The following is a 27,558-nucleotide window of genomic DNA, read 5'->3' on the forward strand; positions in this document are numbered from 1 at the left end:
TCAATGTGCTTGCTAAGAATTGTGTTTACACTGTCAGTTCTTGTTTTCATAAAACATAACTTCAGCAATTATGCTACCGGGCTAACGGAATTCAAATCAGTCACAACAATACAAAATAAAAAAACTGCAGAAAAAAACTAATTGAACCCCCCCCCCCTAAAAATACAAAGAACAGAAGAAGACAATCCATGACAAACAAAGAAAACGACAAATTCACACGTAGCAGAGAATAAACCAAAGCACAAAAGAATGATCAAAGAAAAAAAAAGAGACAATACATTCAAAGCACAGAAGAAGAAGTCAATAATTAAAGCTGAGACGATGAATAATTCCTCGCAAGTGGATGAAGACGTGACGTTGGTCGGGCGCCGGCAATTAGCTTGAGCGCACCTGGCCTGGCTTTTGGCTGGCGCGGCGTCGTTGGCGTTCTCTTCGCCGCGGCTTACTCGCACACGACGTGACATGCTGGCTTCCCGGGGACTTGACCGGCGACGCTCTTCGCCAAGCGCGAGGCTAAGCTATCATGACCGCCCACCGCCCGCTCCTCGGGCCCCCCGCGCATCCTTTGACCTCACCCCGCATGAATTATTGATGCCGTGACCGCGTTCCGTCCCCGAAAGGGAGCAAGTCTTGTGCGGTTTGAGGGATTTCATCTCCTCACAGCAGGACACACAAACACACAAACACACAAACACACGTAAACACTGCAAAAAACGAAAATCTCACCAAGATGAAATGTCGAGGCAACATTTTTTTTTTAACATCATAATATAATGGCATGGTGATTAATAATCATCGTGAATTTCAGGTGGATTACGGTGAGCATATTTACTCGATCAAACACGGCGGAAATGTGCAAGACAACAGGCAATCTATCAATCTATCTTTTCCTGCTCCACTTTATTCGTAAAAAAAAAAATGGTTTTAACTGAAAATTAAAAAAAATAGAACATTTGTTTTGAACGTTCGCCATCACACTGCTGTTCCAACAAGGCGTGTGGCTCTTCTTCACTTTGAGAATGCAAGCATCTTCTTTGGTGCCTCTTATAAGGCAGCAAACGCTGCCGCCTGCTGGCCGGAGTAAGACATTGCACCCTATTAGACCATAATGCATTTAAAAAAAATTTTTTTTTACTTCATTTGTTGCATTATTATTTTTCTATGTTCAACTTCCACATCTTTAATTTACATTGCTTCGTGTATTAAAATGTTGAAGTACTCTTTACTTTCTTTCGTTTTCATTAAAGTATCAAAATTTAATTGATAAAAATCGACAACAGATGATAAATATCGTAATTATTTATTTTTGCTTTATCGCCTAGCCCTTCCATTACCCTACTTCCGCTCACTGTTCCAACTTTCTCACTGAGGTGCGCACACTCATGGCTAACAACAAGGCACTCTAAAGTAGGCAAATTTAGCTCAATCAAACTTTCCTGCTCTATTGGCAAACACTTTTGCTCAAATTAAGTACTATAGTCTTCCCCTGATTAACGTTTTAATGTGTTGTGCCGTGTGTACATCGACACACAAACACAGCGCGCACACACAGAGCAGCCGAGTGTGACCTTTGTGTTTCAATTTGTCTACCACTGCTCGCTGTTTTGTATCTGTCCCCTCTGTCCGTATGTCTCTGCCCATTTAGCAGATTACACACACACACGCGTGCGCGCGCACGCACACACACGCACACACACGCACACACACGTCTCCCGAGTGTCGAAAAGATGGGAGGTTGGTGTGCGCAGAGAAATGGCATTGCTCTCTAAATGATCCGCAGCAAATGAGTTTATCTGAAAGACACACAGCCCCCCCCCCCAAAGCATCCACCAACAAAGTGGGTCAAAGCCTGACAGGGAGGGAGGGATGGAGGAGGAGAGGAAGCATGGAGGTTAGGAGGTAGGGGGCGAGCAAGCATGGAAGTAAGTAAGAGCGAGGTGGGCAAGGGAGCAGGAAGCACAGGCAGGGGGGCAACGGAGCTTGGGGGAGGTAAGATGGAGGTTGAGAGGACGCAAGCTCGGCGCTGAGCGTCGTCGTGATTGAGGGAGTCAAGTCGAGCGCGGGAGCAAGCAATGCAAATAAATAAATGCATAAATAAATAAAATGGGTTAGGCATGGATTTTGGCCTGTTTTACTGCCGATTCCCAACCCTCTCTCGTGTTGATGTCGTGAGTAAGAATGAGGGACGGTAAGGAACAACATCTGGACTCATCCCTGAGACAGGAAACTGTAGATAGTATGCATGTATTTTGGTTGCACTTCCTGTTGTAGCAACACTTCTTCGGGGCGCTGGCGGGACGGAAGCGTATGCTAGCTGCCGTCCGCTGCCACGCCAAATATCGCTCAGTCGCGGTAAAGACGCACAAACACGCGCAGGCGCGCGTACACAGACGCTCACGGCTCTGAGCCCCGGCGGCCGCCCCGTCCTTGCGACCGTATCGGTCAGCCGTCCCACACAGCGGCGTTGGCCGACCAACAATCTAAAAATAGCATAAATCATAATATCATTCATACACACACACGCGCGCCCACACGGAGTTGAGCCAGAGGGAAGGAGAAGATGAGCCCAGTGGAGCAGCTCTCTGTGGAGTGCGATAGAGTCAATAGAAGCCGGCCATGGGCACTCTCGCTCGTTGCGGATGGAAAATGAAAGGGAATCTTTTCAGACTGATGATTATTTTCTGTATTCTACTTCAGCCAGTCAGGCAAGTCGGTCCATCAAGCCAACAAGTCAAGTCAGTCAGTCAAGTCAACTCAAGTTAGTTAGTCAGTCAGTCAAGTCAAGTCGAGTTAAATCAAAGTCAAGTCAAGTCAATCAGTAAGTAAGTCAGTGAGTAAAGTCAGTAAGTCAACAAGTTAGTAAGTCAACAAGTTAGTAGTCAGTCAGTCAGTCAAGTTAGTCAGTAAGTCAAGTCAAATCAAATCAAATCAAAGTCAAGTCAAGCCAGTCAGTAAGTCAGTGAATCAAGTCAGTAAGTCAACAAGTCAAGACAAGTAGTCAGTCAGTCAACTCAAGTTAGTTAGTCAGTCAGTCAAGTCAAGTCAAGTTAAATCAAAGTCAAGTCAAGTCAAGTCAAGTCAAGTCAATCAGTAAGTAAGTCAGTGAGTCAAGTCAGTAAGTCAACAAGTCAGTCAGTCAACTCAAGTTAGTCAGTCAAGTCAGTCAGTAAGTCAGTCAGTCAATCAGTCAGTCAACTCAAGTTAGTCCAGTTAAGTCAAGTCAGTCAGTAAGTCAGGTCAAGTCATTTATTCACTAAGTCAAGTCAGTCAGTCAGTTAATGGAACCATTTGTCTCCTTACCCCACAATGCAATTGGTAGAATCCTGTGTGACATTAACATCTCCATGAACCTTTTTATCTTCCACAAACCAGGAAGTAGCCTGCCCCACTATTTGTTCTGCGCCCCACACACACCTTCAAATCCCAAATGGTGCAAACTTTTTTTTTTTTTTTTACCTCTGTTGTTGTTCAAATGGTACCCTCCAAGAACCAGGAAGTAGCCAGCTAGCTAACACCGAGAGAAGCCTGCCGCTAGCTTTTCCGTGTGACTTTAGTCAAGTCGTTTGAAGTTTTATGGCTAAATAACAACAGAGAGGCCTCTGAGCGCCAATGTTGGCGTCTCATTGTCGTCCCCGCCTGCTGTCATCTTGACTCATGACCGCCATTAGCCGCCCGTTAAGCGCCGATAAGCGCACTCGTCTTCTTTAAAGCTTTAAGGTGGAAGCTCGTTGAGGAAAAGTACAGTAACGTTTGCCGGCTGCGAGGGGAACATTATCTTCAAACGGAGGACGAGGAGGAGGAGGAGGAAGCGGAGGGGAGATTAGAAAGTGGCATCAAGAGACGAGGAGAAGAGAAGGCGTTGGCGGCAAAAAAAAAAGAAAAAAAGGAATGGCAAAGATAGAAACGCGGAAAGAAGAGACGGATTCCTCCCACGGAGCTCTCGGTTGCCTTTGGGGAGGTTAACGGCCCGCAGCGTGACTGCACAGCACACGACGTAAACACGAAAACGAGGGGCTGCGGCGGCAAATTATTAGGAACACCTCCGAGTGTCATGCGTTGCAGTCAACGCACGCGATGAGCAATCGGGTGTACCTAATAAAGTGCCCGGCGTGATTCGCACATTTAGCCGCGCTGAAATGAAAATGTCAGCATTAGGGAGAGTTGACGCGCACGCACGCGCGCACGCGCGCACGCGCGCACGCGCACGCACGGCGTCTGCCTTCCATGCTAATGTTCCGCCTCATTTGCATAATAAAAGGCTGTTGTGTCAATTGGAGTTAATGTATGCTGATTTATCCGCCCATCACCTTGCTGACAAAAGGCAACCTGGCAGGTTAAACACAATGTGTGTGTGTGTGTGTGTGCGCGCGCGTGACAATTTGTGCGTGTGTGTTTGTGAGCGGAAAAAGTCATCAAATTGAAGTTTGCGTTCAATTTTCGAAAGTGTGAGAAGACAAAGATGGAGGCCGGGCACGTCTTTGGGCTCAGGTGTTCTTTCCTTTCATTCCTCAGACATTCACACCCAGGTGTGTGCGTGCGTGTGCAGGGGTGTGTGTGCGCGTGTGTTTGTGTTCAGGTGCGAGGGAGGCTTTGACTGTTTTGCAGCCTCAGGCTAAGAGCTGTCAGCTTGTATAGGATGTAATTAAAATTCTTCAAGTGTAAAATGTACGCTGTACGTTTAAAGGCACGCGCACGCGCGCGCACGCGCGCGCACACACGTGTCCATGCATTGCTACATATGTGCATACAACACACGACGAGGAGACAACAAGACAAAGGCGGCGCTGACGAGGCCCGCAGAGCTGCTGTGTTGCGAGGAGCCTGTCAAAAGTGTCTTCACCTGCGCACACGCGCGCGCGCGCGCGCACACGCGCGCGCACTGCAGGCAAGTCGGCACAAATACAAATAAAATAGAGAGTGGAAACAAAAGAGCACAAGAACATTGTTGGAGGCAAAGTGGCAGCTCGTGTGTTGTTGCGCACACAAACACACGCGCGTGGGGGTGTTGCTTGTTAAGATGTGTGTGCGTGTGTGTGAAAATCCATAGCAACAGTCAAAGAATGTTGCAGCAAAAAAAGAGCGACTATTTTAAGCCTCAGTCCACTTTTGTCTTCAATTAGCATGTTGCCATTGTTAGGCTGATTTAACACGTTAGCTTCATCACTTAGCATCAGTAAGTTAGCCACTTCTCGCTATTGCAGGCTGAACTTTAGACTGTGGGCGAAATTCAAAGTGGCGGCCATATTTGTGGAGTGAGTTGTGGCGGCCATCTTTGTAGAGTATGTTGAGGCAATTAGTGACATAGCAGCCATATTTATATTTAAGTTTTTTATGGGCAGCTACATTTGTGGCTCGAGTTGACATCTTTATAGAGTTGATAGATTTGGTCATATTTGTAGCGTGTTCTGGCAGCCATATTTATGGAGTGAGTTGTGGCGACCATCTTTGTAGAGAAATGTAATATTTGTAGTATTGGCAGCCATATTTGTGAAATCCACGGTGCCATATAGCAGCCATATTTGTCGTGAGTTGTGGCGGCCATCTTTGTAGAGTATGTTGATAAGTCATATTGGTAGTGTTTTTTGGCAGCCATATTTATGAAGAGAGTTGCGGCGGCCATCTTTGTAGAGTATGTTGATGTCATATTTGTAGAGTGTTTTGGCAGCCATATTGGTAGAGTATGTTGTAGCTTTTGTGAGTTGATGTGGCCATATTTGTGGAATATGTCGATACAGTCATCATTTTCACATCTTTTGCATCTCATGTTAGTCTGTAAAAAAAATGCTAATGCTAATACAGTGAGAGCGTAGCCATGTGTGTTGAGTCTCTGGATTGGCTTGTGGCGGCCATGTTTGTGGAGTTCCCCGCTGATAGGGGTTCTACGTTTCAGGAAAATAGTCAAGTAGAATTCTTTTTTTTTTTCTGCTATGATTTTCAGGTACACAATCTTCACATCAGCAGGAGGAGAAGCTGGAGAGGATGACAAGAGGATGAAGTGGAGGTGGGCGTGAGGAGAGGAAGGAGGAAGGCGAGCGCTGATGAGCAGCGAAGAAAAAAGCTGATTAGATGAATGTGGCGACGACGAGACGAGACGAGACGCGACCCGCCGTAATTGCAACGTTAGCGCTAAACGCGCTCGCAGGCCTCGTCTTCTAAAGTGGATAAATGCCAGACGGCATCTTGAAGGCGGGTAAAAGTGCTCGTTGGTTGCATCATCATCATCATCATCATCATCATCATCATCATCATCTCATGAACTTTCCTTTCTAGGCCAGCCTCATCTTCGGACCTGTTCATCCACCACGCACCTGTTTAGTGCCCCATCCATTCCATTCTCACGCTCTATTTACACACTTGCTTGCGCGCACACACATCCTCGCTCACACGCACCAGGCGGAAGACGACGCGATGCGACCCGACGAGGCGTTAAGAGACGAGCAGACGGACGTCAGGAAGATGAAAGTCGTCGGGAACGTTAGCGAACGCGAGGCAGCGGACGGACGCAAAACATAACAATGCCGTTCCGTGTCGACGTCTTTCGGTATGTCACAAATACTTTTCAATATTTAAATAATATTTTAATACTTTTTAAATATATATATTTTTTATTTGGCTATTTTTTTTATTTATATTAGACCTTATTTTATTGATTTTAATCTTATTTATTTGAAGTCTTCACTGTGGGAAACTGCCGTCATGAATGAAACCACAATGACGGTGACTGGCGCCCTGGTGGCTCCTCCCCCTCATTGTGCATGCAGCCCGTGCGTGCGTCTGAGTTTGCGCCCGCAGGCAATCACGCGCCACTTCGGCCTCATTGTGTCATTCTGCTCTTTGGTCCCGCCGCCGACGAATGAGGAAACGTCCCGTCCGTGACTTCACCGCAAATTTTGATAAAAGTGACAATGATGACGTTTTCAACACACCAACAACATTTGCGCTCCCTCCGGCTCCCTCTGGTGGCAGGAGGCAGAATTTCATGGAAAGTTTGAAAAATGAGGACGTGACAGTGCCAGCAGTGACAGTATGCTACGAGCATGTACATAATCTTGAACCCGTGTCACATAAACAGTATTAGCTAGCATGCTAGCCAAAATAAGAATATGCATGGTTCATATATATATATATATATATATATATATATATATATATATATATATATATATATATATATATTTAGAGCAGGGGTCTCCAAGTTTTTTTCCACCGCGAAAAGCAAATATATACCAAAATCATGCTCAATATGCATGCGAGTGCTGCAACGGATCACAAAAGTCACAGTTTAGATCAGAAAAACAAAAAAACAAAAACTAAAAGATAAACAGTACTTGTCTATTTTGTAAAATGCCCATAAAACAAAAGCAAAAAACAAAATATCTAATATGGCAGTTAAGGATTTAGGAACAAAGCTTTGAGTGCAATATGATGCTGAAACATTCTTATTTTATACATGGTCCATGTGTAAAAATAACAAAGTATTAATTGCTTAAAGTTGTGTTCCTAAAATCTAAACGGCTATATTTGACATTTTTAGTTGAATGTGTGTGCGCGTGTGACCAAGTTCTACTTATTTATTTATTTATTTATTTTAAATAATAATGAAAAGACCTCAAAGTCAAACTAATTTATGTTACCAGCCAGGCACCTGTTACTAATGCTAACAGCTAGCTGCTAGCCACTAACATCGGAGATTTGTGCCGTGCCATACAATGACGGTGAAATTAGCTAGCGGTTTCTTAGCGCCCTAAATTAGCAATTGAATATGAGTTTGGCATAGCATTGTTTTGATATTTGCCGCAACTATATAATGTCAATAAAAAGTAAGATGAAGAAATCCTTAATGTCGAAAATGGAAGTCAAGCTAGCCATCGTGCTACGACGCGGCCCAACTTCAAAGTAAAAGTCTCCTGGATTGCATTGTCGTCCGTGTATTTATTTGGTCAACTTTATTTTGAAGTTAGCTTTAGCTATCTGCCCGCGAGCTACTCAAACGATTTAGAATGTGTTGCAGCAGCCATGTTTGTGGACTACTCAGTGGCGGCCATTTTGGTGGCAATTTCCATTTGGACGCTCACAAGTAAATCCCACAATGTCGGGTCGAACGTTTTACATCTCAACCACAGGCTGGCACATCGTCAACATTGGCAAGTGCTGCACACACACGCGCGCACACACGCACACACACACACACACACACACACACACACACACACACAAAGCAATGCATGTTGCCACGGAGATAAGCGAGCTCTGATTCGCACCTGAATCCCTCGAGTGTGCGGCCTGAGATTACGCTTCCACTCGCCAGCACACAAAAAAAACGGTCAAATAAGCAATAAAATAAAATAAAACTATCTCGTCACAACACGCGCGCGCGCACACACGCACACACACGCATAAAGTAGCAGGGGAGAGTGACGGCAATAGCGCAGGACACTAAGTGTAATAATCTCCGTGTCGCTCCAAGTGCAAGGCCCGGGCACAACGCCAATGACCCGGAGGAGACGAGATGGAGGCTGACACACGCACACACACACAGATGTGCGCGCACACACAAGCAGACACACGCATATGTTGACATTCGCACACAGGCGCACAAAAGGTCAGTTGGTGCAACGCTTTGCTGACACAGTCAATGTTGTGCTGCTCAGCGGAGACGCGGGCGGGCCGACCGCTCGTTCATTCCCGATGACCTATGCGGCGGCCGGCCAATCGGCAGCCGGCGGGACCATCGCGCGCGCACACACACACAAAGCGGAGGACCGTGGTGTGGGAAAAATAACTTTTGCAAAAAAATACCGTTGAGTCACTTTATAATAAAACAATGAGAGCATCGAGGCAAATAGGAAAGTAGTCATTTGAGTAAGTGGCCAAACTGTTAGCACTGCCGAACATGACGAGCGGGCACAACAAATGTCATCTAGCGCGGCGGGAAGGCCGCGGCGGATCGGCGTGTCGCCGGATTAGCCGAGCGCGTCGGCGCACGGCGGCGGCGGCGACGCGGCGTCTCCGTGAAATGAATTTATCGATCTGGCGAGTGTTTGGCCCATAACGGCGGCCGTCACGTGCTCAAAAGCTCAACGGGTTCCAAAATTCCAAAAAGCTGCATGCAGACATGGCCGCTGTGCTCTTGTTCGCTTTGTGTGTGACGCGCACGTGGATGTGTAGTCTACAAATTCTAATAATAATAAACTTATTACAGACTCTAAAAAGTCCACGTAAAAAAAAACTAAATAAAAAAAAACAAAAATAAAAATACTATAAATTAATACAATAAATAAACATATAAAACAAAAATACAAGAAATAAAATTAAAATTAAATTAAATACAAAAAAATAAAATTAAATAATACATGTGTCGTATACAATATTAGGTGCATGTGTAGCATATAAAATATTTGTGCAGTAAACGTGTAGTATAGAGTGTAGTACATGTGTTGTGCACGTGTAGTACTAATAAAAAGTACATTTAGAATGTGTAGTGCATTTGGTTTATTTTTAGTATGTGGTACATGTATTTTTTGTGTACATGTCATGTGCAGGATAATTATGAGAAAGTATGTAGTATTTATTTAATGCGTAATACATGTGTAGTATATTTAGTACATTTAGTGTATGAAGTATATTAATTTGTACATGTAGTTTGTAATTTGTAGGTACATTTGGTACATGTGTCGTGTATGTATATATTGAAAATGTTGATCATATGTGGTACTTTAAATGTAAGTCCATTTTATGCATTCCACAATACTGCATATTGTAATACAAGACAGATGCGGTTTTGGACATTGACACGTCAGCACGAAGCGTCCTGGTTATCGCATCACTTCCTGTTTGCGGCTGGCGAGTCGCAGGCTCAAAGCTTTCATTTCCTGTCTGCCGAAAAAGACTTTTATGGCATGTTCGTATCTTCTTGATCATCACACCGAGCGACTCCACTTGAGCGTTCGGATGCTTCACGGCGGCGAAGCGCTCGCCGTTCGACTTCTTTAAGCGCGCCGTGCAATCAACACACAACGCATTTTTTAAAGCATAGTCACCGTCTATTATTCATAAATTTGCTTCTTTTTTCCCCCCCCTGTTGGTAATAGGAAAGTAGTACAATAACTGATCCAAGGAGGTATATTGACGTGATACATCTCGACGGGCAATCCGAAATCAAAAGATCCGTCTCAGCAACATGGAGGGCAGTTCCGAGTATTTTGAAGGGCTAATTTTTACAGCCCCTTGACGCAATGCCTTGTGGGTAATAGGCTGATGCGTGTCATTCATCTCGCGGCTCCATTAGGGAAGACAAATAGCTGCTGCCTGCCTCTGTGTGCGTGCGTGTGTGTGTGTTTAAAACAGCTCTTTCATGTTCTGCTCCTATTTGGTCCAATTTTGCTTCACCTCTCATATTTCCTATCTTCTTCTTTTCTGGCAAGCACACGCGCGCACACACCGATCTATATCAGCGTGCAGTGTGTAGGGAGCTACTTTTCTTCTTGACAGAGGGCTAATGGGACTTTGTCTCATCAACACAATGAGCCACCTGTTGGTCACGCACGCACGCACGCACGCACACACACACACACACACACACATATCACCCCGCTGACCTCAATACTGTCCAGCCCGTGTGATATCATGGCTCATGTTTGCGTGTGACTTGCCAGCAGAACCGGCATCGGCGTTCCCCATCGATCGCTTCCGTCGAACGTTACGTCTTCAATTCCCAAGCGCGGGCATCCCGCGCGGATATTCTGCTCACGCGTCGAGCGGCTGCGTCGCTTTAAATGAGACATTTAGTCGCACTTGTCCGCTGAGTTGAGGTTAAGAAAGACGTTTTTAAAAAAAAAAAAATAATTTTTTATGGGAGCTACTCCTCCACGTTGAGAGGAACCAGTTGAGGTGGCTGGGGCATCTGGTTCGGATGCCTCCTGGGCGCCTCCCTGGGGAGGTGTTCCGGGCATGTCCTACCGGCAGGAGGCCCCGGGGACGACCCAGGACACGCTGGAGAGACTACGTCTCACGGCTGGCTTGGGAACGCCTTGGGATCCCATCGGAGGAGCTGGCTGAAGTGGCTGGGGAGAGGGAAGTCTGGGCTTCCCTGCTAAAGCTGCTGCCCCCGCGACCCGACCCCTGGATAAGCGGAATTGAAGACGGAACGGAACGGAACGGGAAGCGAAGGACCGGTGGGCCTCGGCGCTCACAGGAATCACATCAGCGACTTTTGGACATCCGTTTAGCGCAAGGTGATAACTGGGAGGGAGGACGGTGGCAGATGGCATTTGACCTTTATTCCGTCTCAAGACCCGAGGGTTGAATATTTTGAAAAAAAAAAAAAAAAAAAAGATGTTCGTGCGCCGGCATGATGAAGTCATTGAGGAAAGATTGACTGCGAGAATCAACTCGTTTTGTCTCGGCATTACGGGGTCGGATTTTCTAATCATTAGCTTCTTGATTGTTTCCATGATGGAGCGCCCATAAACGCGTCTTAATTGGGGGAAAAAAAGGAAACTTAGAGAAGCAATAGGGTTCTTATTCGTCATGCATAAATCAATGCAACCCGTGAAGGCTGTTTGATTTTTTGTGTGCTTAATTTGGAAAAATAATGTCATTGCGAATGGGAGTATTTTTTTTTTTAACAAACACAAGCAATAAATTAATCTGTATTACCAAATAAAATATCAGATTTGTTAAATGTTTTGGTTTTATGGGGTAAGGCTTATGCTAAAATAAAGCAAACGATTAATATATCTACTAACCTTGTGAGGAAGAAACGGTTTGAAAATGGATGGATAGAAATTATACCAAAAATAAATAACTAAAATTGTAACTTTTAATTGTAATTAATCGCACGACTTCAATATTTAAATCATTAATCTCAAATTAATTGCACATTTTATTTCTAAATTTACAATATTTTTTTTCGGACTAATTTACACCCCTAATATATATATATATTTATTTAATTCTTCCTACCTAAAATATGAATATGGATCTTTGATGGCGAATAATCCTTCAAGTGTGTTCTTGCTTTTGTGCGTCCAACAGTGACCGGACGCTGGCCCCGCGCGGATGTGACGCTCGCAAGTCTTGACGCGGGCGCCATTAAAAAGTCATTTCCACCTCAGGCGAAATAAAAAGATGATGAAATGTTGAACTTGTGACCCGCTTTGTCACATTTTTTATGCAAATGAGCTCGCGAAGGAGGTGAGCGGGGCTCGTTTGCGGCGGCGCAAAGTTCAACGGCTCCTTTAATCACCTGTCAAGTTGGCTTTGACCTCCTGAATCCCTCCCGTCCATCATACCCGACTCCGCTGACCCTTATACGACGGACGCCTTCGTTTTTCGAGCGTTCTGTGACAATATTATCGGCATGTTGGCGATCGCATGAGCGGCATATTATAATTAAGAGCAACGAGAGGCATAAAAGCCCCCCGAAATCCAATTGATCTCCAGTCGAAATGTTACAGAGCAGAGTGAATATACGCCTTTGAGTATTGTTACAGTTTTTCCAAGATTTATAATTCCAGTAATGCTAATTTTGATTAGCCTGTCTATGGCGTTTCCCATTACATGTTAGCATGAAGCTAATAGGCTTTCGTTGGACTAAATGATCTGTTTGGCATTTAAATGGTATAGAAACTTTAAATCTCTTTTATTGTGCGGCCGTTTTGCTTGAAGCAAGCACACTTAGCGTGTGGAAAGTAAAAAAATATTTGAAAAAGGTTGAATATGGTTTCTATATTGCCCATTTTCACATGACTGTCACATGCTACCGTCACTGCCACACTAACTTGGGACTCAAAGCTTAAGTTTTGAGACAAAAAAAAAAAAAATCCCGCAGGTTTGATCACCATCTCGGCCAAGACAGACAGGCAGGTGGCGAGCGGGGAGTGACGTGGGGGGCGGGTGCGAGGAGGCATGGTGAGGGATGTCGGCTGTGTGATTGTGGGCATTTGACAGCGCAGGTGGAGAGGCTGAGCAGCGGCGTCCTGACGACTGACAGCTCTCTTTAGCGTCAAGTCAGTCGGCCCCGCCGAGCGCGATTGACTCCAGTGTTAGCAAATCTTGACTTTTTTTCTATCAGCAGCCACAACCGAATCATGGATATTATTTGTTTGGTTGGTGTTTGTCTATGCACTCACGCTAACTATCTCTGCTCACCATGCACACCACAACCCGCACTCTCCGTTCCAGCAATTTTATGAACTTCGAAGTATTTGCATTCGCTTTCATTTGACTTTTTTAACTTTTTAAAATATGACAAAGTAGATGGCATGAAAGAAAATGTTAAAAATATGTACGACTTAACCCTCCTGTTATGTTGCGGGTCAAAATGACCCACTTTCAAGTTTCCCCAAAACGTATAAAAACGTTCTATTTTAAATGTTGCCATGATCCCAAAAACGTATTTTTAAATCCTCGAGCTTTGGTGCGAACCAGGGTGCATAGCCCGGGTCAAACTGACCCATTTTGAAGTTGGACTGCATATTAGTATTGTTTTTTGCTACGAAACTTTTCATCAATTAAAATGGTCTACTATGACATATTTTCAATTCAAATGGTGGCTAATGTTTATTGGAATGCTTTTGGAACATTAAACTTAGCCGGGTCAAACGGACCCGTTTTTTAAAGTTAAATAAATACAAAAGGTACTATTTCATGATGAAACTTGTTCATATGAAATGTTTGCAATGAAAGCAGATCATGTTTATCGGGATGTGTTTTTATCATTCAACATCGTCAAATTGACCTTATTGAAAAAGTATTGACGTGATTCATCGGTATTTGTATTGAATTTGCCACTAAGTGTTCAACCCGTTGAGTTTGTCGGCGTGCGTTTATGATTTATAAATACGCCGCTTTAAAACGGCGATAATCACGTCTCGTCCGGCTCCCGACTCCCATTTGCGCTTTCTGCCTTTGAGCGAAAAAGTAGGCCAGAATAAAAAGAAGAAGAAGAAGAAGAAGACGACGGGAAGGTTCTTGTGGCTCATCTTCACACGCTTCTCTTCTTCCTCCGTCTGGTTTTTCTTGCTCCCGACACGACTGTGAGGCGGCGAGCGGCGAGCGGCGGCGGCGGAAGCAGCTTTCGGCGCTGCTCCATTTGGCAGCGACCGCGACCGCGCCGACTGCATTTATTAATTGAAAAGTTTTTCAATTATCCCTAACTGCTCACTTTTGCAGCGAGAGGGAGAGGGCGAAAAAATGGCTGAAGGCTCTTCTGCCTTTTAGGCTCGTCTAATTGGCGCCGAGCGACAGGAATGGCTCGTGAAAAAGCTTTGCGCTTTTGTTTTGTGGTTTCGTTCCAGAAGTGATTTAGTAGGAAAACGTAAAAAAGAGACGTTCATAAATGGACGTAAAAACAACAACACGATGCACGACTGAAGCAGTCTTGGCCAACATTTCAAAGCCACTCAGCAATATCCCCAAAATCTAAAAAAACAAAGCCTGTTCCTAGTCAATAATGTCATAAAGAGGGTGCGGCTGTATTCAAAATGAAACAATCACATTCAAACTCGTCTTAAATGGGAGTTAGCATTCAGTGTCTCTGATGAACCCCAGATAAAGTTCAGCTGTTCTAGTAAGCTTTTCCAAACTCTTCCCGCTTACTTTTATTTTGCTTTACTTAGTTACAGCAAAAGTTACTTATTTACATCTATGATTTTGCAAGGCCCACAGAATATTGTGTTCAATTGCTATAAAAACCTGGAACCTGCCAAAAGAAAGATTAGAGTCTCGTCTTTCATCAGGAAAAAAAGTACATTTCTATTATTCATACTATTAGAATATAGCTTTTTTTTAAGGTTTCATCATTATTCACAAACCTGTTGAAAACACAAAACTCAAAAATAGCTTTTTGCAACATGGCCCTGGTTGATCTCTTATACTCTCCTGCCACCTGCTGGCCATTTTATAATAACTACCATTGCTTCAACTGTTCTCTTAAGTTCAGAGGCTGCATCAAAGCCTTCTGTATGCTCTAGCATAAAGAAAAAAGAAGCGTAAAAACGTATAAATATGTCTTTGGGACACTGCTAACATTTAAAATAAAACGTATTTATACGTTTATGGGAGAAAATGAGTTAAACTGCCTCTGATGGTTTCATCAGAGGCTTTAGTAAAGTTCAGATGTGCTTTCCATACCAACATTGACTACTTGTCCAGTTATAAGTGGGTGTGCACACTTATGCAACCACATGATCTGTACAGATTACAGGTCACATTACTTGTAATGGTGGAGACGGTTTCAGAAAATATTTCTCTTGGTCTTACTTTTATTTGCTAGAAAAAGCTGGAATTGGAACAGGGGTGTGTAGACTTTTTATATCCAAGATGTCCTTATTTAACATCAAATCAGGCCAGGAAACAATATGTTAAATCAGTCAAATGAAAATACAATATTTTGTACCCATATAAATAAATACATTAATAATAATAATAAAAAAAATAATAATAATAATAAAAAAAAAAAATATATATATATATATATGTATACCGGTATATATATATTGTACCTTTTATTATCTCCATTTGCTGCCGCCGCCTGCACATTGAGTGTCATAAGGGAAGCTTGAAAGTCAAATTGATGAGGATTGCGCCTGTCACGGCGTCTCAAGAGCGCGGCGTGAAAGGTGAGCTGACAGCAGTTCAGTGAGCGGGCGCCAATAAACGCAAACGGGCGTGTCAAGTCAGGAGGAAGAAAAAGTCCAAAAGGAACGACGGCGGGTTTTCTTTTGAAACGGCGCTGCAAAAATAAATGCGTCTTTCAAAGAAGAGAAGTTGCCTTTCGTTCGGGTCGCAGACGCTACGAGAACGCCTCGTTGTTGTGGAATTACAATCCCGGGTGCAAAGGGCTCTCGCAAAAAAAAAAAAAATGAAGCAAAGATTTAGTCACTTCAAACGAACTGTCAACGGTTCTTTGTTTGTTTGTTTGCGTACCTTTCAGATCGGTGACGACCTCGGTTGACGTTTTTTCATGGCTGATAGCGTCTCAAAGTAAACGAGGCGGCGTTTCAACTATGTTGCATGAAAGACGCCGTTTTCTTCTCCTAGTGATGAACAATAGTATTGCAACTACTTGGATGGAGTCCATTTTTTATTTTCAAAAATTATTCCAAGGGCCATCTCATTTTTTGGGGAATACCACAACGTCCTGTTTGTCCCCTACAGTAAAGTACAAATTGTGCGCGCGCACACACACACACACACACACACGCACACGCACACACACACACACACAATCGCCTTATTTAAAGCTGTGCCCTGAAAGTACAGATGTAAACAAGTTTGCCATCTCGCACAAAACACTCGCTTCCTTGCCACAAATATTACACACACACACACCACCACACACAAACACACACACACACACTCACACTATCCGCGAGGCATTCAAAAGTAAGCTGGTCTAATCCCGCCATGAGGAGCGCGGGAATAACTTTGACTTTTTCCTCTGAAACTTGCTACACGCACACACACGCATGTAGCCACAGACGCGCGCAGACAATCTGTAAGAAAACCACAACAAAAACCCTCCGCGTGAGTCATCGGGACCCTCCTGCCATTTATTGCCTGCTCGGTTCGGGCCGCCATTGTTTTTGGACGTGTCCAAAATAACAAACTGATGGGGAAGATTATCCGAACGTAAGCAGCAAGAACACCAACAAGGCAAAAAAAAAAAAAAAACAAACAAAAAAAAAAAAAACATGCGCGATTAGTAAACAAAAAATGCAAACCGTGCGCGTGAACGTGTTTAATCTGGTCGGTGAGCCGGACTAAATCCTCCCGCGGGGCAGGATCACCCGACGTGGTCAAAGAGTCCCACGCCCTCTCACAAGTATGGTAATGATTGTTTTGTTTGGTTCCGGGCGAGGGGAAGACAATCGAGTGCGAAACAACACGCCGAGGAGATAAATCCTCGTCTCAAAGCATCACAGGGAGAAGAATAAAAAATGTTTCCCGGGATCAGCATGTGGCATTATTTTCCAAATGTGGCGTGTCGCTCGCCTACTCGCAGCTTTAAAGGCACGTTCAGGATGGACTTTTGCTGACGCTCGTTTGTGGATCTTTTGGCAGACTTTGTGTATTTTGTCATGAATGGCTTTCTTGAGACTTTTTTTTTTTTGTAGATCTATTCATTGTGGACATGCCCACCAAACGTCTTGCTGCCAAGTCAAACTGGCTTCAGGGGCTGAAAAAAAAAAACAGAATCAGCAAAGTCTGTAGTTCATCAAACTTCGCCGATATGCAATGACCACAAAATATTTCTGTCTCGTTCAAATTTGGTAGACAAAACCTCGAGAAGTTTGTCTTGGGAGGACACCTGAACATGGACAGCCTGACACTAATATGTTTGCTTGAACAGCAATTTGGAGATTGGGCTTCTTGAGACTTTTTTTTGTGGGTCTACTACTCATGATAAAGATTCCTACCAAATTTCATTTGGGAGGCTTTGGTAGCAAATGGACCATCTCGAGAACAAGTCTGCCTTTGAAGGACCTTGAAGAAATAAGACTAAAATGTCATCATAAAACCAAAGTTTGCCCCCTTTGGGCCTTTGGTTTTTGTGGGTCTCCCCATGATACGCATTCGTACCAAAGTTCATGGTGCCAAGTGGAACTTCAGGGGCTTTGGTAGCAAACGAATGACATCTCTAAGGAAAAACTGGAATTAAACCTCAAAACTAATTTTGGTGATACATTCTAGAGACTTTTTTTGTGGGTCTACTCAAGATACACATTCCTACTAAATCTCATGATGCTCAGTGGAACTTAAGGGGCTTTGGTAGCAAACAAATAACATCTCTCGAAACAACTGGAATTTAAGCTTAAAAAGTCAACTTAAAACCAAAGTTTGAAGTTTTTGGTCATTGATTCTTAAAGATTTTTTGGTGGGTCTTCTCATGATACCCATTCGTACCAAATTTCATTTGGGAGGCTTTGGTAGCAAATGTACCATCTCTAGAACAAGTCTGCCTTTGAAGGACCTCGAAGAAATAAGACTAAAATGTCATCATAAAACCAAAGTTTGCCCCCTTTGGGCCTTTGGTTTTTGTGGGTCTCCTCATGATACGCATTCGTACCAAAGTTCATGGTGCCAAGTGGAACTTCAGGGGCTTTGGTAGCAAACGAATGACATCTCTAAGGAAAAACTGGAATTAAACCTCAAAACAAAAATTTTGGTGATACATTCTAGAGACTTTTTTGTGGGTCTACTCAAGATACACATTCCTAGTAAATCTCATGATGCTCAGTGGAACTTAAGGGGCTTAAGTTCTCTCGAAACAACTGGAATTTAAGCTTAAAAAGTCAACTTAAAACCAAAGTTTGAAGTTTTTGGTCATTGATTCTTAAGGATTTTTTGGTGGGTCTTCTCATGATACCCATTCGTACCAAATTTCATTTGGGAGGCTTTGGTAGCAAATGTACCATCTCTAGAACAAGTCTGCCTTTGAAGGACCTTGAAGAAATAAGCCTAAAATGTCATCATAAAACCAAAGTTTGCCCCCTTTGGGCCTTTGGTTTTTGTGGGTCTCCCCATGATACGCATTCGTACCAAAGTTCATGGTGCCAAGTGGAACTTCAGGGGCTTTGGTAGCAAACGAATGACATCTCTAAGGAAAAACTGGAATTAAATCTCAAAACTAATTTTGGTGATACATTCTTGAGACTTTTTTGTGGGTCTACTCAAGATACACATTCCTAGTAAATCTCATGATGCTAAGTGAAACTCAAGGGGCTTAAGTTCTCTAGAAACAACTGGAATTTAAGCTTAAAAAGTCAACTTAAAACCAAAGTTTGAAGTTTTTGGTCATTGATTCTTAAGGATTTTTTGGTGGGTCTTCTCATGATACCCATTCGTACCAAATTTCATTTGGGAGGCTTTGGTAGCAAATGTACCATCTCTAGAACAAGTCTGCCTTTGAAGGACCTTGAAGAAATAAGCCTAAAATGTCATCATAAAACCAAAGTTTGCCCCCTTTGGGCCTTTGGTTTTTGTGGGTCTCCCCATGATACGCATTCGTACCAAAGTTCATGGTGCCAAGTGGAACTTCAGGGGCTTTGGTAGCAAACGAAGGACATCTCTAAGGAAAAACTGGAATTAAACCTCAAAACTAATTTTGGTGATACATTCTAGAGACTTTTTTTGTGGGTCTACTCAAGATACACATTCCTACTAAATCTCATGATGCTCAGTGGAACTTAAGGGGCTTAAGTTCTCTCGAAACAAGTGGAATTTAAGCTTAAAAAGTCAACTTAAAACCAAAGTTTGAAGTTTTTGGTCATTGATTCTTAAAGATTTTTTGGTGGGTCTTTTCATGATACCCATTCGTACCAAATTTCATCTTGGAACATCTCGAGAGCAAGTATGCCTTTGAAGGACCTCTAAGAAATAAACCTAAAATGTCATCATAAAAGCAACAAACTTTCAGCAAGCGGTTCTTGATACTTTTTTTTGTGGGTCTTCTCATGATTCATATTTGTACCAAATTTCATTATGCTAAGTAAAAATTTAAGGGGCTAGGCATTAAGCCTAAAACGTTATTTTAAAACCAAAGTTTGAGTTTTTGGTGATTGATTCTTGAGATTTTTTTTGGTGGGTCTACTCATGATACACATTCGAACCAAATTAGGAATAACACAGAAGTCATTTCAAGAATTCTACGAACAATCCCAGGAAGTCCCGCTCACAACCGAAGCTCTCATTTTGGGTTCTTATTTCGCCCCCCCCCCCCCGTGCCCCCCCCCCCCCAATGAGCTCCAATAAATGTGCACTTTGTTGTGGAAGGCGCAAAAGCGCGCAAACCCGCACGGGATCCCTTCAAAGAGGCGTGTCCACGCACGCGCCCCTTGCGATAAAGCGCTTACGCCGCTCGACAAGGCGGCGTGGGAAGAAGATGGGAACGTTCCGCCGCATCATCCGTCAGCGTCGCGGCTGGCCCGGCACAAGCTCGGCTCTCGCCGGATTAGCCACAAAAGCCGAGCTCAATCACTAATAGGCCGCCTCCTCCTCCTCTTCCTCCTCCTCCTCCTCTTCCTCCTCCTTCTCATTCTCCTCTTCGCAGTCAGACGATGATTCCAGAATCTTTCGATCCCCGATGCTGAATAATAAAAGATGGTGGGCAAGGAGGACACGCTTGGCCCGATGACGGCTTACGCGGGACGACGCAGGACGCTTAAAGTCTTCACCCTGCGACTGGTTGCGTTAAAAATGACAGTCTCGCTTGTTGTCTGGCGGAAGCGGACCATCGCAAAAATGAGCCCCGAATACTTTTTGGGAAGACTTTGCTCGGTCTTTGTACTGACCAATTGCCGCTCGGGACGACGTCCTAACGAGCCCTTTTAGAACGCAGATGTCCTCGAAAGATGGCCGACGCTCAATTGCGGACGATCCTATTTTGAAGATTTGCCATGAAAATGGTGACGTTGGATCCTTGAATTCGTCTTCAACGCGCCGGAAAACTCGCCAACGCCATTTCTGGACTCGCACGTTGACAAACGCCGTTGGGAGGCATTCGGCCGAATAACGTAAGCGACGTCGATGGATGGGTGACGCTAACTTGGGAAGCCATTTTTAATGGCCACCATTTTGAGGATCGGGACGGATGCGAGTGTCCGAGGACCTGCTCGGGAGATGATTTCGGCTTTTATCTTCTCGCAATGAAGCCGGAAAACGTCCTCAAATGCGGTTTCCTGCCTCAAATTGATTTCATGTTGATATCGCTACACAGAAACTCGCGGTTCTGCAGGAAGCAAGCTTTAAAAACAAAACAAAAAAAAACCCCAAATGAAGATTAGAACATTTAAGGATTAACTCCATCGGTGGTTTCCTCACATCTCTTTTTTTTCTATTCGCCTCCTCTTTGACTTGTGAAATTCTCCAGATGGATCGCCAGGCGAACGCCCTCGCCGCCGCGTTCGCCTGGCGACTGCCAACGCACGCCCTCGGACTTGGCAGAGGTTTTGTGGCGTGCGTGCGGCGAGGCCGAGAGCGTCCGCGTATGAAGATCAATCTTGACTTTTTTTGTCAAAAAGACTCGGACCTCAAGTCAACGTGGCGGAAGTGGAGCTAATTAGCATTGCTATGAATGACACTTTAAACAACTCGACCACAGCATTGATTACTGAAGTGAACGCCTCATGGCTATTTTGTGGCTAAAGATGTTATGGGTACGAGTTTTAGGGTTCTGCTTTCTCTGTCACTGTAATTGAACCCGCGTCCTACTGAGGGATTAACGTTTGCAACGATAGCGAATGTTGTTTTCGCGTGAGGGTCGGTTGAAGGTCGCAGCGTTTCCTAAATGTTCACCAAGCAGTCTTAACGGTTCTCTAAAGTTTGCATCGTTTCCTAAACATTCTCTAAACACTCTTAATGCGTCTCTGTACGGTTTTTAATGGTATTTGTGTTCGTGACGGAAAGGAAAGACCATTAAAACGGTTTAGAGAACCTTTCGGAAACACCGTGACCTTGAACAAAGCCTGATGTGGAATCAACAATCAACCCCTCAGTGGGATACGGGCTTTAGGATTTGGGATTGATTAAGTTCCAAGGCCCGTCGTGTTGAGTTTACGCTTGTGGGTCAAGGGTTAAGGGTTTGAGCTAGCTAACAACCACCCTTAGTCAAGTTAGCAATGGGGATAAGGTTTATGGGTTGGAGTTTAGGTTTAGGTTGAGTTTAGTATCTGGGTTAGGTCGATACTCATTTCATATTTTTCGATCTTTTTCTACATTCGCACATTTGGTTATCGTAGTCTTACCCTCCCTTAATCCTCGACATCTGGACTTTCGCCTTTTTTACTGCCGGACCCCCCCCCCTCCCGAACTTCTATCATAATGGTGATGACCAAAGTAAAGCTGTTGCTATAAGGATTCCACATCAATGGACCGGGACCGGTCCTGAGGTGAACTGGTTCCCGGGAGGTGTTGATCTGTGGCGCTTCATTTCACAAAATGGACTCTCGTGCTGTTTTTAACTAACTTTGCACGCCATTAACTCACGTGATAAATGGCGCCCGCTCAGCATGCATTGCAGTCTGGAAGGGGGGGGGTGGATGGGGGGGGGGTGCTCACCATCTGTGATCCCTTCTCAAGGTTTCTTCTATTTACTTCCCCCTGAGTTCTGAGTTTTCTGCGGGGATGGGGGGGGGGGGGGGGGGGGGTTCGAGACCCTGGGATGTCTTGTGAAGCACTTTGAGACTCTTTTGTGCTTGAGGACGATAAATAAACTTTGATTTGATTTAATCCGGCAAGGAAAATAGAATTAAGGGGCCGGGGTGAAGGTTTTGGGGGGGTTCACGTTTGGGTCCGCTCTGTCACTTGAGCGTTGATGACAACGACCTTCTTCACAACGCGGTGTCTAGATTTATGCAAATGCGAGCCGCCGCCGCAGTCGGGCAGTGCATTGTGGGTAATGTCACACTGATTACCGGCATTCCCGCGGAGGCTCGCGTCAGACTCCGGCTTTTATTAAAATAACTTGTGCAAGGGAACAAAAAAGTAAGCGGCTGATCTCGCCGCACGACTCCGCCTCTAATTAGTTGCCAAAGTTGTGATTCCCGATAAAGCGGCGCGGGAATACGCCAGGGAGGCGACGTGCTGAGGTGAGCTAACAGTAGTTGCAGGAAGCGGATGAAACCGCGGCATCAGTCGGGGTTTTTTTTTTTTTTTTTGTGGTTATTTATCGGGTGAAAGATCCTCAAAACTCTGGTAAGAAACTTTGTTTGTTTCTTCATCAAAGTGTCTTCGTCTGAGCCGGCGTCAAAGCACCCCCTTTTGGGGACGCGCTAGCACGAGACGCTCCCGACTCGTGTGATGATGTTTCAGCGGAACGTTCCGGATGAAACGGCCCCACGGAGGGTGTTGAGGAACAATCGGCGCGCGGCGACGGCTTTTAAAGCGGCTAATCGCTGCTTTTATTTTTTTTTTTCTTCGCGCGAGAAGATCAGCTGACGGAGGCTGAAACATCGGCACGTTCTTTTGACGGACCTTCCCACGCTCACGTGTGCAAACCCACACAGAGCACAAGCAGCTTTTGCTGATGATCACATTTTATTCTTAGACAGGAACGGCTCGTCGTGACAGATCCCGACGGCACACGACAGCGGGAAGCAAAGACACTTTATTTATTTTCAAAAGTACTCACACAGCCCTTTTTTTTTTTTCTTCTTTTTTTTTTTTTTTTAACTCCAATGACCAAAACACGTCACGTAACACACTCACATTTTATTTTCTACAGCCACCATGTTGGTAGTTCCTCCGCAATAAGACGATGACGTATAAAGAAAAAAAAAAAAAAAAAAAAGGAGAAAGCAGCAGCGAAACAAGGCAAATGTGTTCAAATATGAAAACGAGGCTCGATTCGCACCGCAGGTCCAAGTACCCGATTCCGGTCTGCAATGTTTCCTTTCAAGTGACACGCGACTGCGTTTTACATTCACGGAACACGAGAAAACAACCCGCATGCGCAGAAGCACAAAGTGCGCGTAAATAACCACACGAGCGTCAACACCAAAGTCAACAACGTTGCACAAATAATAACACAAATATGAAGCGTTACATCTCATTTACAGTCGTTGACCCGGGCTGACTTTCGCCTCCGTTGATTTAAATGAGGCCAATCTGCACTTTTTTTATTTATTTATTTTTTTACACATTCTAATGCAACATATTTACATCCTATTCGATGCTCTATAGACGTCTAATGTAGCATATTTACATTAAATGTAATTGTCTCGGCTTTGGATGTAGTTTTTCGATTTTCGGTGTTTATTTGTTTTGTTTGTGCAGAAACGGCTGCGCTGAGGTCACCAATTAGTGTCGTTGGATGGCATTAAGGTGGCCTTGACGGGGGTACGTACTCGGGATTTAACCGATTCGCCGACTTTACCACAAATCGGTTAACGTCCAACTACGTGAAATTTCCCGTGTCACAACTCGTCCTAAGTTTCTTAGATGGGGAAAATATAGAAGAAAGGGGGAAGGGAAGCCCAGCCACTTGAAAAAGGGGGGGGGGGGGGCGCAGTATGAACCTGGAAAAAAATAAGCATATAAAGCCATATAATAAAATAAATGATCATTTACATATAAGGGCGAGGGGAAAGGGGGGGGGGAATTGGACGAGCGGGCTGTGATCGCAGTGAGAATGATCTCGTATCGAGAAACGGAAGGCAATTAGTTATTAGTTGAAAAATATCATCAATTGATTGACGTCCACTCAACTATCATCGTGTCGGCTGCAAAGAAAAAAAACAATCAAAACCAAAACGCAATCCGAACTGAGCGACTTGAAGCACGCGGCGCAAATCCAGCCGAAGTATGCAGACGAGCCACTAACGAGCAACATCCGCACATTTCCCAATCCGCCTGGCAACAGCGGACCTCGTTCATTCGTTGCGAAGAAAGTTTCGGAAGAGTGCGACGCGGAAAGCCAGATGGTCGTGGTTAGCATAATGCTAATGCCCCGCCACTTTCGACCCCGCTCAAGGATACGAGACAGCAGGGAGCTGAGCAAGCACACACACAGGAGGGGGGTGGGGGGGGGTGGGGTTGTTTCGCTTGGGGGGCGCTAACTCCATTTGTGCACTCGGATCCCGTTTACAAGTGTTGGATTTCAAATGAGGCTGAAAAGCCCCGCAACCCGTTTGGCTGTGATGTCATGTAAGCACTTTGTCAAGTACCCCAAAAACTATGAAAAGAATGACAATACATTTGTAATTAAAATCCTAATCCTAAACATGTGCAATCGCCAATTACAATGTTCAAGCACTCACGCCACACACACAATTCTGTGAGGATTCTGTCATGTGTTCCTGGGATTTGTCGGAACAAATCCCGAAAAAAAAACAAAAAAAAAAAAAAAAAAAAAAAAAACAACAGGAATAAAAAACGACAATCTTATTGAAAAGACGCGTTAAGGGGGATTTAGGAAGAAGCGCGTTCCAGAGAGCGCCGCCGAACGAGGTTCGCTTGTGCGGGATGCGAGAAACAAAGACGCAGATTTGCTTTTTCTAAATACCACGTGGTTATCTGCGGCTGCAGATAAGCCGGCCCGCCGCGCAAATAAAGACGCGGGGACGAGATGGAGACGGACAGCCAGGAATAGAGCAGCATCTACGGAGGACGACAAAGAGAAGGCGCTAGAAAAGAAAGTCGTGGAAATCGTGTATTTATATCCACTCGATGAGTCATTTGCTGCCAAAAGTTGCTTCTCACCGATACGCGACGACGACGACAACAGCGACGACGACGACGACGACAGCGACGACAACACCGACGCGAGCGAGACGACGCCCAGCAGATAGAAGACGACGACGCGCGCCGTTTATGAACCAGAGGTGGGACGAAGTCACATGTCGTACGGAAGGAAGTCTTCTTAAGCTTCAAGTTTCAGGCCAGTTCTCGTGGCAAAGAAAAACAAGTCAGTTCCAGTCCACGTTAAAGCTCATGAATAGGATCAGGAAGGTCAAAAGTCAAGTCATACAATCCAGCTCAGTCACAAATAGGGATTGGGATTTGAAAAGTGGTTTTTTCTTTAACTCATTCACTCGCACCCATTTTCACTCAAGCAACCCCCTTCGCTCCCGGCTGGGGGGGGGGGGGTGCACATGTCGGATTTTTCTGCTGATTCTCATTTTCCAGATTTGATCCAAAACATAATCCCTGAATCCAAACGTAATAATCTTCAGAAATCCCTCCATGCTCGCATGACATCACGTGCCCGGGTTGCCAGGTTTGAACGCATCACACACAGACTTTGAAATGTGAAGGCAAGACTTGTTGAGTCGTGTCGTTCAAGTCTCATGAATCAGTCGAGTCAAGTTTCAGCCAAGCAAGACCCGAGTCCCGAATCCGACTCGGGTCAAGTCATGTGACTCGACCCACCTCTGCCATAAAACACCACAGCAGCCACACATTAGCACGCGCATTTTAGCTTCTCCTCGCGAGAGGCCCGACAACAGAAGGCAAGAAAGAGTTGCTGAACGTTTCCAATAGATATCGAGTACCGAGTCGCGAAGCTCAAGGTACGACAACACAGCGACAAGCGGCGTCCATTTTGATGCGTTGATGTGCTTTGTCCAGTCACTCGTTGACGTGTTCCGCCGTTTTCAAAGTTCAGGTTTTGCGGCGATTCCTTGGCCGCCTCACACGTAAATGGCCGTCCGGGAAATAACGGAGCCGTCCCGTTGGGACTCCATGTCGTCATCCAGGTACACGGCGTCCTCCTCGCCGCCGTAGGCCGGAGGGTTCCCGCCGTCGAATTGGTCGTAGCACTCGTCCTCCTCCAGGCTGTCGTCAAACTTCCTCCTCTCCGCCTCGTCCAGGAGGATGTCGTGGGCGGAGGGCTTGGCGGCGGGATGGCGGTGCGGGCGGCGGTACTGGAAGTCATTGGCCTTCTCCGTCAGAGTGCCGGTGTTGTCGCAGCCTTCGCGGTACGTATACGCCGGCCCGTTGTTGTTCTTGCCCTCGCCGACGAACAAAAGACGAGCCTTGTTGCCGTAGTCGGCGCTGTTGCTGCAACCGCCGCCGCCACCGCCGCCGCCGCCCGCCGCCACCGGGTCGGCGCCGCCGCCGCCGCCGCCGCGCCGGTGCTGGCGGCGGCCTCGGCTGACCAGCACGCCCACCAGCGCCGCAACCGAGAGCAGGGCCAGCAGGGAGCCGATCACGGCGCCCGCCACTACGCCGGTGCTGGGGGGGTCCTCCAAGGCTTCTGCAGAGAGGATGGAGGGGTTGGAAGGAAAGATGGAGAAAACGGGTGGAGGAGAAGAAAGAGGAAGTTGGATGGCGGCAGTTAAGGGAGTCGAGGCGCTCTGCTGTCTTTGAAATCCTCTTAAAAGAACGTCTCGTTCCATGGGAAATGTCAGTGGCCCCTGAGGGGCCGTTTTTGCCGCCGGGCCGGCGGCCGACCGGTCGCTATTCCTCAAAAAGTTGAATTGAGGCAACTGGACAAGGTTGGCGAAGAAAACAAGACGCGTCCAGTTGCTTTGATTCAACTTTTCCAGATGACTGAGAATCGACAACGACTGACCTTTGGTATGCCGGACGGCCATTCACGAGCCACACCTGGCAACAACAACCGCCGTCAAACCCCCCCCCCCCCCAACAGACACATCAATAAGAAGACTCCGCCCCAAACAAGAGGCCGTCGTCATCCACCAGGAAGCGTCCACGTGCCTCCGTTCAACTTTTTCGCGGACTCTCACATGTGCTGCTGTTCTCTCCCGGGATCAGGGCTGACTGGACCGCACGCACGCAAAAAAACAAACCCGAGCGAGCCGTTTGCTTCTTTGCTTCCCGTTTGGTGTGAGCCAAGTTTGCCCCGTGGACGCCGACGCCAACGCAACGCAACGCGACGTCGAAAGCCAACGCACAATCGTATGCTGCACAACCTCACGAGAAGCGACGTCAACGTCAGTTGCGATTGGACATATTGTGTTTATTCCGCCAGTTATTCAACTTCCTGCGTTAATATGACGATCGAAATGCCACGACGCAAATGTCATCATTTCTGCTTTGAACTTTTAATAAAAACACATTATAGTCACGTCACTCACCACACGAATAAAGTTT

General features: G+C 45.4%; 1 protein-coding gene across 2 annotated transcripts in view; it reads right to left on the reverse strand.

Moving 5' to 3' along the window:
- pvrl2l (PVR cell adhesion molecule related 2 like) overlaps positions 1–27,558 on the reverse strand; it is a 129,917-nt gene that overhangs the window by 6,218 nt on the left and 96,141 nt on the right. Inside the window, exon 7 of one of the 2 annotated variants that reach the window (XM_086062551.1) lies at positions 24,847–26,698. The exons of the other annotated variant lie outside the window; for it this stretch is intronic. Coding sequence (XP_085918677.1) covers positions 26,133–26,698 — 566 coding nt within the window. The 3' untranslated portion in view covers positions 24,847–26,132. Of the gene's footprint in view, positions 1–24,846; positions 26,699–27,558 lie in introns of those variants that run through there. 2 annotated transcript variants of the gene reach the window in all.

This window comes from Leptonotus elevatus, chromosome 19 (assembly GCF_054856555.1).
Source record: "Leptonotus elevatus isolate MCC_2025b chromosome 19, RoL_Lele_1.0, whole genome shotgun sequence".
NCBI lineage: Eukaryota > Metazoa > Chordata > Actinopteri > Syngnathiformes > Syngnathidae > Leptonotus > Leptonotus elevatus.